Below are 15,953 nucleotides of genomic sequence, written 5' to 3' on the forward strand. Positions count from 1 at the left end.
CTTACTTAACCCCCTCAAGGTCAATAGGAACAACTCATGTCTAGATATTCTTGAGCCAGTGGCAAGGCTGGCTACATGTGCAGTCTTTTCAGCAATTCTAGAGTTGTGTTGGGCTTCCGATACACTTTCTACCCATTTGTTGTTTAAAAAAAAAAAAAAAAAAAAAAAAAAACAGAATGGGGACAGAGGGACTCTGGATTAGGGGAGAAGGGATGAAGAAAATAAGAAACAAACCTGGAATTTTGTCCCTTGACTAATGTTTTAAGAACTAAGAACCGGATCCTTCATTTTATCATTTTTAAAAGAGCGTGTAATGTGTGCAGTGTCTGTGTATGTGTGTGTGTATACACATGAATGTGTCTCACCAGCTTCTCTCCGGTGAATTTGACTCTGACTCACTGTTAATAATGGGAAAAGCTATGAAGCAAGCCACAAAATTGTGAGGCCAGATTGTAAGCAGAAACTATTTTGCTTAATCAATAACAGTTCTTGAATAGGGAAGTCCTTTCCACACATGTTGCTGTACTAGATATTTATGAACAGTATATTTATATTTAAATATGGCTTGGAATATAATACTATATATTTTTTTAAAACACTGACAGATGATAAAATTTAATTAATCAAGCACTCTACTCAGAAGAACTAAATAACATGTATTTAAGAAGTTTCACTCCAGTGGTTTTTTGACCTTAAAATACAATTGCTAATTGTATGCTGGAATAGAGAAAAAAGAAACCTCTCACCTTCTTCGGCTGGATAAGGTTTCCTCATGTTCTACATGAGCAACTTTTAATACTTTCTTGTCAATAAACAGATCTTCAGGATAATAAGCAGATCTATATTGGCGTTGTTGAGAATGGGCACATAACTTGCCAATCTGAAAAAAGAAATGCAATATAATTACATGATACTTGCACAGATACGATACGACAGTAGAAACAAATTCTGAAAGACACTTCAATTTCTTCCCCCAATTTTAAATAGAAGAACAAAGCTATGACTAGAATCAAAAAAGGTGATAAACTTGTAAGGCAAAGAACCATTGGTGGAAAGAAGGCTGAAGAAAGGTGTTAATACATATGAAGAAGTTCACAAAACGGAACTGCAAAATTTAGGAAGAACTGGTGCAGGAGATGGGGGTTGTGTAGCCAGTTAACAGAAGAGCAGCCTCCCAAGCACAGAGTACTACCAATTTCTGTGAGTATTTTGTTATAAGACCCAAGCTAAGGTACTCTGGAAAAAGTGTGGTTGCTCATCTGGCTTTCCTAAAAATGCCCAAGGGAAGAAGGCAAGTCAACCAATCAGTAGCCAGTGACAGGTGGCTCACACCTGTTATTCCAGCAGTTTGGGAGGCTGAGGCCAGAGGATCACTTGTGGCCAGGAGCTCGAAGCCAGCCTGGGCAACACAGCAAGACTCAGTCTCTACAAAAAGTAAAATATTAGCCAGGCATGGTAGCATACACCCGTAGTCCCAGCTACTCAGGAGGCTGAGGTGGGAGGATCGTTTGAGCCTAGGAGGTCAAGGCTGCAGTGATCCATGATTGTGCCACTGCACTCCAGCCTGGGTGATAGAGGGAGATCCTGTTTCTAATTAATTAATTAGCCAGTGTCATCACCTATGAATCATATGTCATTAATTAAGCCCAGGATTAAAAGTATTTAAAAAACATAGGTGCTTGAGAGTCTCCCTTTCTTCCTTCCTCCATGTCTCCTTCCTTCCTCCCTTCTTCCATCCCTTCCTTCCTTCCAGCTTTCCTCATTCATTCATTCAAAAATATTTATTGGATCTCTCTAAAGCTGACTTCTTTTACACTCAATAGCAATACTTTTTTAAAAAATGGCATAATATTTCTTAGCTCCATTCTACTTGTTTCTTTTGTTTAATTATTAGATTTGCTACTTTTTTTGCTTTCAAGCAAAAGCCTAAATGAACTTTCATGTAAAGAAATATGAATGTGAACATTCTTATATATCTCCCCTGTGCCGGACACTATGCCAACTATTATCATACCCATTTTAGAGATGAGGAAATTGAGGCTTAAGGAGTTAAGTGACTTGCATAAGGCAAATAAACAGTGGACTCACTTGTCTGACTTCAAACCCATTTGTCTGACTTCAAAGCTTATGCAACATTGCCTCCCTAGCAGATGATGCTTGACTTCCAATGGCTTACATTCTACATTGTAGAAAAATATAAATAATTACCAATCCTCAAAAACATAGTCACCCAACATAGCCAAGGTGAATATATAAACTGTAACCTCAGGAAAAATATTAGAAATATCTGAGAAGGAGAAGGGTTGTATGTTTGTCACTTTTGTACCTCCACGCTATTCAGACTGGATTTTGTGCACTGTTAGGTGAATTAATTGAAGTGAATTGGAAGAATCTTATATCATCAGGCTCAGATCAGCATTCTACTTATAAGCCATGGACTCTGTGTGGTAATCCCAGCTTCTGGATTTCTCAAGATAGCCCTGACAGCATTTACTAAGTTATCTATTTATACAGCTTTGGAAGGCTTTTCATATAAATAAAGTCTCAAATTAGAAAAAAATCTAGAATCAGAGTAGCATCACCTTCATTTATAAAAGAGAACATCTATAGTTTTATATTCAGATTAGCTATACTCAACAGTTTACATTAATGGGAATAAAACAAAAGCCAAAGACACTTAAAGACATTCAATTTGGCTTTGGAATGCATGATACTGAATTTTTCAGATGTGCTTATGTAATGCTATTTGACTTGGGCTAATATTAACTTCAAACAAAGTGTGTGCATTCCATGAATATGCCTTAACTAGCAGTCTGGTAGGGTGCTTTTAGGTCAGGGGCTGCCTGGCTGGACTATGGAGTTAAGTTCCAATCATTTTCAAAGCATAGAATGCAGATGCCAAATAACTGAGGGCAGACTATGTATCACCACTTTCTATCTGAAGACATACACATGTTTACTTTGTGAAAATGCAGGTGAAATTTCATGGAACAAAACCTTGATGTTTGTTCCATAAATATCTATTATTCTGTGAACGTTTATGTGAGAGCTTATTTCACTAAGATCAAAGTATTCTTAACACATTCAGGAACACAGTACACATTGCCTTGACCTACATCTGTTCCCAGTCCAGCGCCAAAATCAAATCTTTCACACGTCTTTCACAGTAACTTGTCTACTTGCAACCCACAGCTGTGAAATTTCCCTCCCCATTGCAAGTCAACCCTTTCTATCAATGAATGCTAATCGGTCCACAGCAAGACTTGAAAGTTTTTAGCCCCCTCCCCGTCACTTGCCCAACCTGGAAAGGGGTACAGCTGAGGCAAAAGTAGGAAGGTTAAGAACAAATGATAATGCAGCCAGTCTGCAGTCTGATCTTTCTTTCCAAGCAACCCAGTGTAGCATTATCAAGCCAACTTTCCAAGGCTCTGTGTGGGGGAAGAGGCAAACAATGGTGTCGGGCCAATAACCCCACTCCTCCATCTGAAACGTCCCACATCTCATCAGACAGGCTGTATTTTCTTCCACAAATCTACCATGAAGCAAATTCTTCTCATATACAAAGCGTTTGTCAAATACATTCCCTCCTTTGGGTCCTTCTCCCTACATCTTTCACCTCCACACCATGTGAGCTGTAGGGGAATATTATGAGCTCATTTTGAGAACTGGACACTAAAGGAAAACATAATGTATAAAGTGATGCAGCATTCACATTAAAGAAGTCCTTTCAGCTTCACACTTGGGAAATGTCAGGCTATGCTGGGAGACTTGGGTCTTACTCTTCAGCAGCCCCTACTGAAGAAGCCAGCCTCCCAAGTGGTGTTTTAGAAATGAGTATCCTGCCCAGGAGTTTTAGGCTCTTAAATAAAAAGTGCAATCCAATTTCCTTTTACAGACTAATGTATCTAGTCAAGGATACTGCCACCGTTAAATTTAGTTAGTTGGAGGGAATTTATTGGATAGGTGAGTGTCTCTATCAAAAGACTGGAATATAAAACCTTTTTGTTTTTCATAGACCATGATTCCTAATGCCGTTTTTATTTATGTGCCAGACCTGTGACAGGGAAAGCAATAGTGCTCTGCAGGGTTACAAGTCCTGAAACATAAGAAGGCAGGGCCTCTGACCATATCCAGGCCAGGAAGACGTTTTAGTAACCTTAGCATCAGTCTTTTCTGCCAGGATCCAGAAGCACCATCCTTGTACCTACATAAGGAAAATGCACTGCTGGGACCCAGCATGGTATAGATCAGGGGTGTCCAATCATTTGGCTACCCTGGGCCACGTTGGAAGAAGAAGAATTGTCTTGGGCCACATATAAAATACACTAACACTAACGATTGTTGATGAGCTAGAAAAAAAATCACCAAAAAATATCATAATTTTTTTTCTTTTTAAGACAGGGTTTCACCATGTTGGTCAGGCTGGTCTTGAACTCCTGACCTAAGGTGATCCACCCGCCTTGGCCTCCAAAGTGCTTGGATTACAGGCGTGAGCCACTACGCCCGGCCTAAAATATCATAATGTTTTAAGAAAGTTTATGAATTTGTGTTGGGCCACATTCAAAGCCATTTGGGCTGCATGCAGCCTGCAGGCTGAAGGTTGGAAAAGCTTGGTCTAGATCATGCAGAGCCCAGTAGGCTGGACAACAGGAGGCCTGGCCTGCCACCCCACTTCCACCTTTCACCCACAGCAGGACTTTATTGTGACCTGGTCCCATAGCTGCACTCTACCTGTAACTCTAGCCCTATACACAGGAGAAAGATAGGATATTTGAAGTGCCATATTGTCTTCTCAGTTTCCTTGGGAAAAAAAAAAAAGGTGAAAATTACTTTCTGAGTGGAGCACGCTATTGTAGGGCAGGGAAAGTTTTATTTTCTTGACCTATGGCTGAGACACCTGTAATAAAAGACAGATTAAAAAGAAAAAAACATACAAATATATTTAATATAAGTTTTATGTTTAATATAAGTTTTATGTCACCCAAGATCCTTTAGAAAGGAAGACCCAAAGAAATGCGGAAAGCTATGGATTTTTATGCTAAGTTTGTTAAGGAAATGGAGAGTGGTGAAGTGTGATTGGACAAAGAGGGTATAACTGAATGGTAATAAACTGGGGAAACTTAGCCAGGACAGTTTCTTCAGATTTTTCTGTGTCCCTGTATCTTTGGAGGTAAAGTGTTTCTTTCTTTTGGGTACAGGGTGAGTACCTCTCACATGATGGTCTTATGACATACTTCAGAAGAGAGTCAGTTAGGTTCTGTGACCTGCTTCAGGGGAGAAGGGGTGAGGGGAAGGTGAGAGTGACTTTCTTGTTTTTCTGGTTTTCTTAAATGCCAAGGTGCCGTATTTTAGGGTGTTGTGTCCTGAACCCCATCATTACCAAAGATTTTGAAGTCATGCAAAAATTTGGTCTGATACAATTTACTCCTACACCCTATAATGAACATGTTAAGAAATGCAGCTACTCTGTTGGTTAAAATCTAACTGTATTCATTCTCAGGCCCCTATTCACTGTTGGTTTTGGGAATTCTCAAGTGACAAATAAATTCAGACTTGATCTTTCACTCCAGATGGCTAAGCAGGAAAGAGAGCCTATATTGAAAGCTTTTCAACAATACCAAACACTTCACGTTTGTTACACAATAACCTATTCCAACCTAGTCCTTCACAGATAACTCCTACATCCATTCTCCATTCTCTTCACTAAGTCCTACCAACAACCCTTTGAGGTATACAGGGCAGGTATTACTTATTTATGCATTTCTTGAGACAGGGTCTTGCTCTGTTGCCCAGGCTGGAGTGCCGTGGTGTAGTCACAGCTCACTGCAGCCTTGACCTCCCCGGGCTCAGGTAATCCTCCCACTTCAGCCTCCTGAGCAGCTGGAACTATAGGCACACACCACCACTCCTAGCTAATGTAGCTAGACATGGGATCTCACCATGTTGCCCAGACTGGTCTTGAACTCCTGGACTCAAGTGATCTGCCCACCTTGGTCTCCCAAAGCACTGGGATTACACAGAGTGGGTATTATTAGCCCCATTTTAGATATAAGGAAACCGAGGCTCACAAAAATTGAGGAACTTAAAAGCAAGGTGACAATGTTAGTAAACGGTAGAGCTGGAACTTGAATGCTGGTCTGTCTGATTTTAAACCTATGTTTTTGTTTTTAATTTTTCCTGTGTCATGGATTTCTGTCACTGGCATAGGCTCTGGGGCTTCCCAGTACTGGGTGTGGCCCAGGTCTGTGGTTATGTGGACAACTTACCACAATTGGAGGATAGTAATAATGAGGAAAAATTCTCCAAACATATTCCAAGAAATGGCTAAAGTTGTTCAACAGAAAACTGACATTCAATTTTCACCTAGGTTTCAGGTAGTATTTCAAGTGGTGGTAAGCCAATAATGGGATGATTTAAACTCTTTTGTCTGACAAGTAAGAGTCAATTAGTAACCATACTAAAGCACTGCATGTCAAGTTCTACAGAAGAGAAGGCTCCCAAGTAGGTCCAGCCTGCCACTTGCTGCCTGCAGGATGTCCCTTGACCCTGGCTCTGGAATTCAGATTGCTGGGTTTGTTACAAAATCTTCTGTAATTCCTACACTAAAAAAAATTCTGATGTCTAACCATCTGATCTTTGGCAAAGTTGACAAAAATAAGCAATGGTGAAAGGTCAACCTATTCAATAAATGGTGCTACTGGACCCCTATCTTTCACCATATATAAAAATTAATTCAAGATGGATAGATTAAAGACTTAAACATTAGACCTCAAACTATAAAAATCCTAGAAGAAAACCAAGGAAATACACTTCTTGATATTGCCCGTGGCAAAGCATTTATGCCTAAATCCTCAAAAGCAATTGCAACAAAAACAAAAATTGACAAGTGGAACCTAATTAAACTAAAGAGCTTTTTCACAGCAAGAGAAACTATTAAGGAGTAAACAGACAACCTACAGAATTGGAGAAAATATTTGCAAACTATGCATCTGACAAAGGCCTATTATCTAGAATCTATAAGGATCTTAAATCAACAAGCAAAAAACAAATAGCCCCATTAAAAAGTGGGCAAAGAACATGAACAGACACTTCTTAAAAGAAGACATACAAGTGGCCAATAAAGATATGAAAAAATGCTTGTTGTCACTAATCATTAGAGAAATGCAAATCAACATCACAATGAGATATCATCCCACAGAAGTTAGAATGGCTTTTGTTAAATAGTCTAAAACCAACAGATGCTGGTGAGGATATAGAGAAAAGAGAACATTTACACACTGCTGGTGGGAGTGTAAATTAGTCCAGCCACTATGGAGGGCAGTTTGGAGATTTCTCAAAGAACTAAGAGGTGAACTACCATTCGATTCAACAATACCATTACTGGATATATGGCCAAAGGAAAACAAATCATTCTACCAAAAAGACACTTGCACCCATATGTTCATCACAGCACTATTCACAATAGCAAAGACATGAAATCAACCCAGATGCTTAACAACGGTGGACTAGATGAAGAAAATGTGGTACATATACATCATGGAATACTACTCAGCCATAAACAAGCATGAAATATTGCCCCTTGCAGCAACATGGATGCAGCTGGAAGCTATTTTCCTAAGCAAAGTAATGCCCAAACAGAAAATCAAATACCACATGTTCTCACTTATTAGTGGGAGTTAAATGTTGTATACACATGGACATAAAGATGGGAATCACAGACTCTGGGAACTACAAGAGGGGAGGAGGAGGTAACGGGGCATGGGCTAAAAAACTACCTATTGGGTACTCTGCTCACTACCTGGGTGATGGGACCATCCATACCCCAAACCTCAGCATTATGCAATATCCCATATAACAAACCTGGACATGTACTCCTTGAATCAAAAAAAAAAAGTTATTTGAAACTGTGATGTTTTTGTTTCTGAAACATATTTTTAATATTTTGTAGGAGAATCCTGTCCTTATATAACACCAGTGTAGTTAAAACATCCAAAGGGAGAAAACCCAGATGAATATTCTGGGTTTAACAACGATGAGAGATTCAGCAAGATAATGACCTAGTATGAACTGTGTTACTAAATTTTGATGATTGATAATGATGGCATGAGTGACTTCAGTGGAGAAGTTCTCAAAATCAGAATCATAAGATGCAGAATATATGGAGATTAAGCAAATAGATGCAAAGCATAGGCAGCTATTTTACATAAAGGTTATGCCATGTATCTTATTAAGTATAATTGATAGAATTAATGGTGTGTTAGTAATTTTTGGAGATAATTTTTATGGGGGGGTCAGAGTTTATGCTGCAGTACATTAGCTGTCTTGGTTGACATACTAATTTTTTTCAATTAAATGTTTTAAGACCCAATATATATAAAATAAAATGCATCCCTAAATTGTGGTTTGATGAGATTTGTAAATTTATACACATGTATACACACTATCTCATAATGTATAAAATACTGTCATAATTTTATAGTGACTGACATTTTAATCACTAAAGATGAGATTTGTCTTTTTTAGGATTAGATCGATAACAGAGAGAAAGAATAGAAATATAAATAATAAATATGACTAGATTCAGTATTTATGCATTTGTGTTTCTGGCTTTTTTGCTCAGAATAATTTTTCTTTCAGGAACTCTATGTTGGTGGTTTACCAGTAGTTCTTTTAACTGCTGAGAGAATACACCAAATATGTTTACACATTTGGATAGTCTCCACGTTTTTGCTTTTGTGAATAAAATTGCATTGTTTACTCAAGTCTTGTCATTTCATTTTCAAATACATGTTTTGTAAATACTCCCTCCCAGTAACTGGCTTTTCACTTTTCTTAGTGATGTCTTTTGCACAGAATACTTTTAAAAATTTTTTGATGAACTTGATTTTATCTATTTTTACAGCTTTATGATTGATGCTTTTTTCCATCATAAGAAGCCTTTCTATATGGCAATGTCACAAACATATTTTCTTCTAGAACCTTTATAGTTTGTACATTTATGAAGAGGTATTTGACCCATTTTATGTTAATTTTTGTATATTATGTGATGCAAAGATTGACATTTTCACAGCCTAAGTGATGGGCTCATTGGGACCTGAAGCCTCAGTGTCATATAATATACACATGTAACAAGCCTGCAAGTGCATCCTTTAATCTGTAATAAAAGCTGAAATTATTAAAAAAGAAAATGCCCTTAAAATTTGTACATGACTAGATATTACTTGTTGACTTGACATTTCTACTTCATTTCACAGTGCTTAAATCATATGACCTGCTGGATTTCTACTTTCACAAAGTTAATTACATTTTTAAGCCTAATGCTTTTCCTTTTAAATATTTTCCTTTGGTATTTAAAAATACTGTGTATGCTCTATTTATCTGTCATGAATGCTTCCATTTGTTTATCTGATTAACCTGTCAAACTTTCCAATAGTTATTTAACACTTAAGAAATAATGATTATGTTTTCCAAATATTTATCAGATTGTTTCAGTACCATTTGTTAAGATCATTTCTCATTTAGTTACTTCAATTTTTTATTTCTTTAAGTTTAATTGGCCATATTGTGGATCTATTTCTGAACTCTATTCTGTTGATCTGCATGTCTGTGCTTATGCAAATACATCATTCTCTTAATTGAAGTATTATTATAATGTCTCAAATTCAGCTAATAAAAGTTCATCCAACTTAGGAAAAAAAGTGCTTTTCTAAGAAAGGTTGCCAAATATGATTTAAATTTTATCTTGGATCACTGATGGATTCATCAGAACCCTGAAGAATTAATACCAAAACTTTATCTGGGGGTTATGCAATTTAAATATCAACTCTGATCTAGTTGTCTACTTTGGATCAGTATTACCTGTGGCATTTGCTTTGTGGTACCTTGGGGCTGAAGGTGGAGTTGAGTGGGAATTTCATAGGTTTCCAGTTAAAATAAAATGATGAACTTCAGTTTATTCTCTTGAATCATCCCTTATACCACTATACAATTTCGTTTAATTAAATCTTAAAAGTTTAAAAACAAAATATACATTGAAATTATGTGATATACAACATAAACTTTTTAATAGTAGCAACCGTGCCCATTTAACAATTCTACAGGTATAATAAAAATGCTAATATATGTTAATGTTTAGTCTGTGGTTAATGTTTTGTCTTGTTAATTTCCCCAGGGCTTTTATTACTGATTTAAATCTGCCACACTACTCAACTGATTGCACTGCTTCCACAAACTGCATGGAGGTAGCTCAAATGAATACTGATTAACAGAATTGAACAAACATTTGGCTAAGCAAACCATTCTTATTATATGCTTGTAATCATTACATACATTTTCTTACAATGAGATGGGCATGGCAGGCATTTTTCTCTCATTTTTCCTACAGAAAATATGCATATGAGCATTAAATTAATTTATAACCTTGTACTTCAGGAAGAACATCATTATTCATTAACTACTGATTGATCTGATATAAAGCACAGAGGATAATGAACAGACCTGGTGACAATGTAAGTGTTTTTTTTTCCTCACCTTTCTAACATTTTGCTGTGACTCATTATTAATTGCTTGACCATTAAGATAAAAGCTAACTAATAATCTGTAATGTATTATGAATCAAGCTATTTTAAGAAATCAAGTGCTATTATTTGAACATTTCATACAAGTCAGCTCTTGAAGTAAGCTGGAATCCAAAAAAGGAACAAATGTCCTACAGATCAGCCTGCTGCTAAATTGAACTACATCACGGTATTATCGTGAAAAGAAGGCACAACTTGGAGTCAGGGTACCTGGGGCCAAGTGTCAGTTCATCCTACTACCATTTCAATAACTCTAGACAAGTCATTTATTTCCTTGAATCTCAGCCTCCTCATATACAAAACGGAGATCATTAAAATGCCTGCTGGATCTGGCTGTAATGTAAAGATCAAATGAAACAATGGTTGAAAGTGCAGTGTCTCCCCCAACCAGATAGAAATTTGACTTCTTTTTTTTTTTTTTTTTTTTTATTTTTTTTTTGGAGACGGAGTTTCACTCTTGTTACCCAGGCTGGAGTGCAATGGCGCGATCTCGGCTCACCGCAACCTCCGCCTCCTGGGTTCAGGCAATTCTCCTGCCTCAGCCTCCTGAGTAGCTGGGATTACAGGCACGCGCCACCATGCCCAGCTAATTTTTTTGTATTTTTAGTAGAGACGGGGTTTCACCATGTTGACCAGGATGGTCTCGATCTCTTGGCCTCATGATCCACCCGCCTCGGCCTCCCAAAATGCTGGGATTACAGGCTTGAGCCACCGCGCCCGGCCTTTTGACTCCTTCTTAAGTGGGGACTACTTCCTGCTGCAGCCTGCTTTGTATGTCATAATCCTGGCTCAGCTGGTCAGGAACATGGGTATCTATATGTCCCCTAAAGGGAACCACGTGGAATTTGCCCATGGCTGGCAGTCACACAATCTGGTTCAGTCCACTCTGGAATAGCCTCTTCTGTTCTTCTAATCCCGAATTACCAATAGGTGGTACATGATTTTGGCTGTTTACCTTGGGTCTCGTACCCACATGTTGGTGTCTGAGGGGCTGAATGCTGTAGGGATGGGAGACAGGTTTTAAATGCTCCTTCTGTAGAAGAGACTTATATTTTGCTAATTTATATCTGCCACAAATGGAGTCTCAGCTAAAAGCAGAATCTTACACGTGTGCCTAACACTTCTTATGCATTACCAATTCTTTCGCAGCACCAGGAGTCCATGACATTATTATTTAATCACAGAAGACCAATAATGTCAGAGTTAAAAGAGAACTTTGTGTAGTAAATCAACTCAATACTGAATTCAAATACCACTCCCCCAAATCTACGCATCTCCTTGTGTCCTTTTTCCCAATGAAAAGGAATTACCACCTACTCAATTGCTCAAGCCAGAAGAAACCAAAGAATTTCTGGCGATTTCTCCTTCCCTCTAACTTCTCTACATCCAGACACGAAGTCTTGTTATTGTCTTGTATAAACAACTTTTCAATTTGTGAACTTTTCTCTATCTTTAGGTCTAGGATTCCATCAACTGTCTCTTAGAGCAGTGCTTCTCAAACTTTAATGTGTATACCAATAACCTGAAAATCTTATTCCCAAAGTTTCATCTTCAATAGACCTGGGGGCAAAGTCTGAGATGATTAGCAAGGCCCTGGCATAGTGGTTCTCAAAGCGAGGTCCTAAAACAAGCACCATCAATACCATCTGGGCACTTGTTAGAAATACACGTTTTGGGGCCAGACTTAGACCTACTGAATCAGAAATCCTGTGAACAGAGCCCAGCTTTTAACAAGCCCTCCAGGGGGTTCTGATGAGCACAAGTTGGAGAACCACTGCCACACAGACCATCCCTACAGCTTCTTAATTGGTCTCCAAAGCTCCAGGTTTGACCTCCTCCAATCCATTTCTTCCAGTTCTCTGAGACCTCTTCGGAGGTCCTAAAGGGCAGACCTATTTTCATAATAATACTAAGACTTTATCTGTCCTTTTTACTCTTATTCTGTCAAAAGTATACAGAGGAAATTTCAAGAGGCAATATGATGCAAAGTGATACCACTGTTCTGAAATATGTATTTGTGTATTCTAGAATGTTCTAAGGGAGCAAGTACAAATACATGCATTTTCAGAGTTTAACTTATGCTCAGAACTTAGTGTTCTTACTGGTTATTTAGGTTATGCATAACAAAATCTTTGTAACCTTCTTATATAAATTGTTATTTGGAAATCTAGAAGTTGTGTATCTATGTGAAAATATATGAAGTGAATATACTTTGTAGTCTTATTTTGCAATAACACTTTAAAATATTTTTAATATAAATTTTAAAATTTATCTATAACTTATTGTAGATATTATATGATAAGATAGAATTTATTTGCAACATGCTTTTCTGATATTTAAGAATGAATGATTGGCTTTGAAAAAGGAGAATAGAAGACTTACTTCACCAACCCACAGTGGCAATGTCTATGTATAAAACTGATAAAGAGGTGTCAAAACAACTTATCAGACAGTTCTGGCTCATAGAAGAGAGGGCTCTACTCTGTACATTACAATTGTAATTAAGAAACAAAAATACGATAAAAGCTGTCTTTTCCTTGACCTTAAAGACATGCATAATTTATCTTATTTTTCTGATGCAGAAGAACATTTTGGAATAGGATATTAGAGTGTAAGTTAAATTGTAGAGTCATCTTGATGTTAATTATTTGGAGTTTAAAGGAAATGAAATTAAACATTTAAAGTAAATGTTATGAGCTCTTTAAAAGTCAAAAGTGTTTGTTCTGGCTTTTCCAAATAGAAATTAAAAAGGCACTGAAACATGCTATAGGGTAAGTTATTGCATTACATTAGCTGTAGAAGTACATGAAATAGTGGAAAAACTAATAAATCCCCATAGAGGCCACCACAGTGACTCACGCTTGTAATCCCAACACTTTGGGAGGCGGAGGCGGGTGGATCACTTGAAATCAGGAGTTCGAAACCAGCCTGGCCAACATGGTGAAACCCATCTCTACTAAAAATACACACACACACACACACACACAAAAGCCAGGTGTGGTGGCAGGCACCTGTAATCTCAGCTACTTCTTACTCAAATTCAAGTATTTTGTAGGCATTTCCTCGGAAATGAACAAAGCAAGCCTGTTACTTCAAGGAAAAAAAACTGGCAGTGTTCATAGTCAATGATAGAATTTGCACTTTCACACAAAAATTAGAATTTGGGAAAACTTGTTATCTTCCACTATGAAACTTGACAGCTTCCCAATACTTAAAGGCTTTTCTGATGAGAACAGTGCTGACAATAATGAATATGAGTTTTGATGTTATATAATGAAGTCTGTTAATATTTGGAAAATCTGCACAACTCAGAAAGCCAAAATTTTTCAAATGGCCAAGTCATCATCATAATGCAAAAATCACACAATGACTAATAATTCACCCAAAATGTAAGATAGATTTTAACATAACAAGAAATGAAAGTCAAGTGATATCTTTGCAGCTTTATTGAAACTAACCTTTAAGAAACTATAACTTGCCAACTTCTTGTGTAGTATCAGAGAAAATATCCCTAATTATCAAAAGAGGGTATTCAACTATATATATTTGTGAGACCAAATTTTCCTCAGTCAAACAAGGTTCAGAGCAGAAGATACGAGAATCCAGTTGTCTACTATTAAGTAAAAAATTAAAGAGATTTGTAAAACCGTAAAACAATGCCATTCTTCCCACTAAAGTATTTTGTTTTGGAAAGCATATCTTGAAAAAATATATATGAGTGTCTGATTACTTTATTATTAACTTTAAATGAATTATTAAGTAAATGCTTTTTTTTTTGTTTGTTTTTTGGGATGGAGTTTCGCTCTTGTTACCCAGGCTGGAGTGCAATGGCACGATCTCGGCTCACCGCAACCTCCGCCTCCTGGGTTCAGGCAATTCTCCTGCCTCAGCCTCCTGAGTAGCTGGGACTACAGGCACGCGCCACCATGCCCAGCTAATTTTTTGTAGTTTTAGTAGAGATGGGGTTTCACCATGTTGACCAGGATGGTCTTGATCTCTTGACCTCGTGATCCACCTGCCTCGGCCTCCCAAAATGCTGGGATTACAGGCTTGAGCCACCGCGTCCGGCCAGTAAATGCTTTTAATATCCCCAGTTTTCATGTCTAATGCAGCAAATAACAATAGATATAACTCCATTAACATCTCTTTGGGGTCCTGTAAAGCTTTTAAGAATGTAAAGGGGTCCTGATACCATAATCTCTGCTCTACACTAACATCCAAAATAATCTGAAAATAATAATTTATAAATAAATTATAAATTAAATTATTTATAAATAAATATAAATAAAATGGCATTTATGAATAATAACATATTAATTCATCACCTACTATGTGCTGGACAATGTTTTAAGTGCTCCTCCATAAAAGCAATGAGAAAATTGGCAAAAACATTTAGAACCAACTTCTTTGGAGCTCTGGAATTTAATGAAAGTGTTTGCAGCAATCCAAGAAGCATTCATTCAAGAAAATAGCTCAATGTTGGTAAGAAGAGTAAGTGTTATGGCATTTTAACTTCCCTATTCTCATCCCTCCTCTCCAGCTCTGAAGTACTTTTGAAAACTAACAGCTCACTTTCAGGGTGAAATCTAGCATCCTGGCAGCGACTGGAGGGAGCAGAATAGGGTTTTTGATGGTTAATATTGAGCGTCAACTTGACTGGATTGAAGGATGCAAAGTATTGTTCCTGGGTGTGTCTGTGACGGTGTTGCCAAAGGAGATTAACATTTCAGTCAGTGGACTGGGAGAGGCAGACACAACCTCAATCTGGGTGGGCACCATCTAATCCGCTGCCAGCATGACCAGAATAAAGCAGGCAGAAGAACGTGGAAGGACTAGACTAGCTGAGTCTTCTGGGCTTCATCTTTCTCCTGTGCTGGATGCTTCCTACCCTTGAACATCAGACTCCAAGTTCTTCAGCTTTTGGACTCAAACTTAAAACTAGTGGTTTGCCAGGGGCTCTTGGGTCTTCAGCCACAGACTGAAGGCTGCACTGTCAGCTTCCCTAATTTTGAGGTTTTGGGACTCGGACTGGCTTCCTTGCTCCTCAGCTTGCAGATGGCCTATTGTGGGACTTCACCTTGCGATTGTGTGAGTCAATACTCCTTAACAAACTCCTTTTAATATATATATATATCTATCCTATTAGTTCTGTCCCTCTAGAGAGTCTTGATTAATACAAGTTGGAGTTCTTTCAAAGCTATACTCTCAGTAAACTGTAATTTGATCTGTTTGATGGTTACCTAAAATACCCCATTTGCAAGGCTGTTTTTATTTGAACTGATATTGAGCTCACTTGTGCAAAATCCTTTTCCCTGGGGACATTTGTGGAACTCAATTAGAGGTAATTATTTAATTTTGTAGCTGCCTGAAGCAAGA

The 15,953-nt window shown here is 37.7% G+C and overlaps 1 protein-coding gene across 3 annotated transcripts in view; it reads right to left on the reverse strand.

Moving 5' to 3' along the window:
* Positions 1–15,953, reverse strand: part of GPC3 (glypican 3) — a 454,889-nt gene that overhangs the window by 163,927 nt on the left and 275,009 nt on the right. For all 3 annotated transcript variants that reach the window (XM_032260236.1, XM_032260237.1, XM_032260238.1), the window contains exon 4: positions 747–880. In XM_032260236.1, coding sequence (XP_032116127.1) covers positions 747–880 — 134 coding nt within the window. The remainder of the gene's footprint in view (positions 1–746; positions 881–15,953) is intronic.

This window comes from Sapajus apella, unplaced genomic scaffold (genome assembly GCF_009761245.1).
Source record: "Sapajus apella isolate SASKATOON/1434 unplaced genomic scaffold, GSC_monkey_1.0 scaffold115, whole genome shotgun sequence".
NCBI lineage: Eukaryota > Metazoa > Chordata > Mammalia > Primates > Cebidae > Sapajus > Sapajus apella.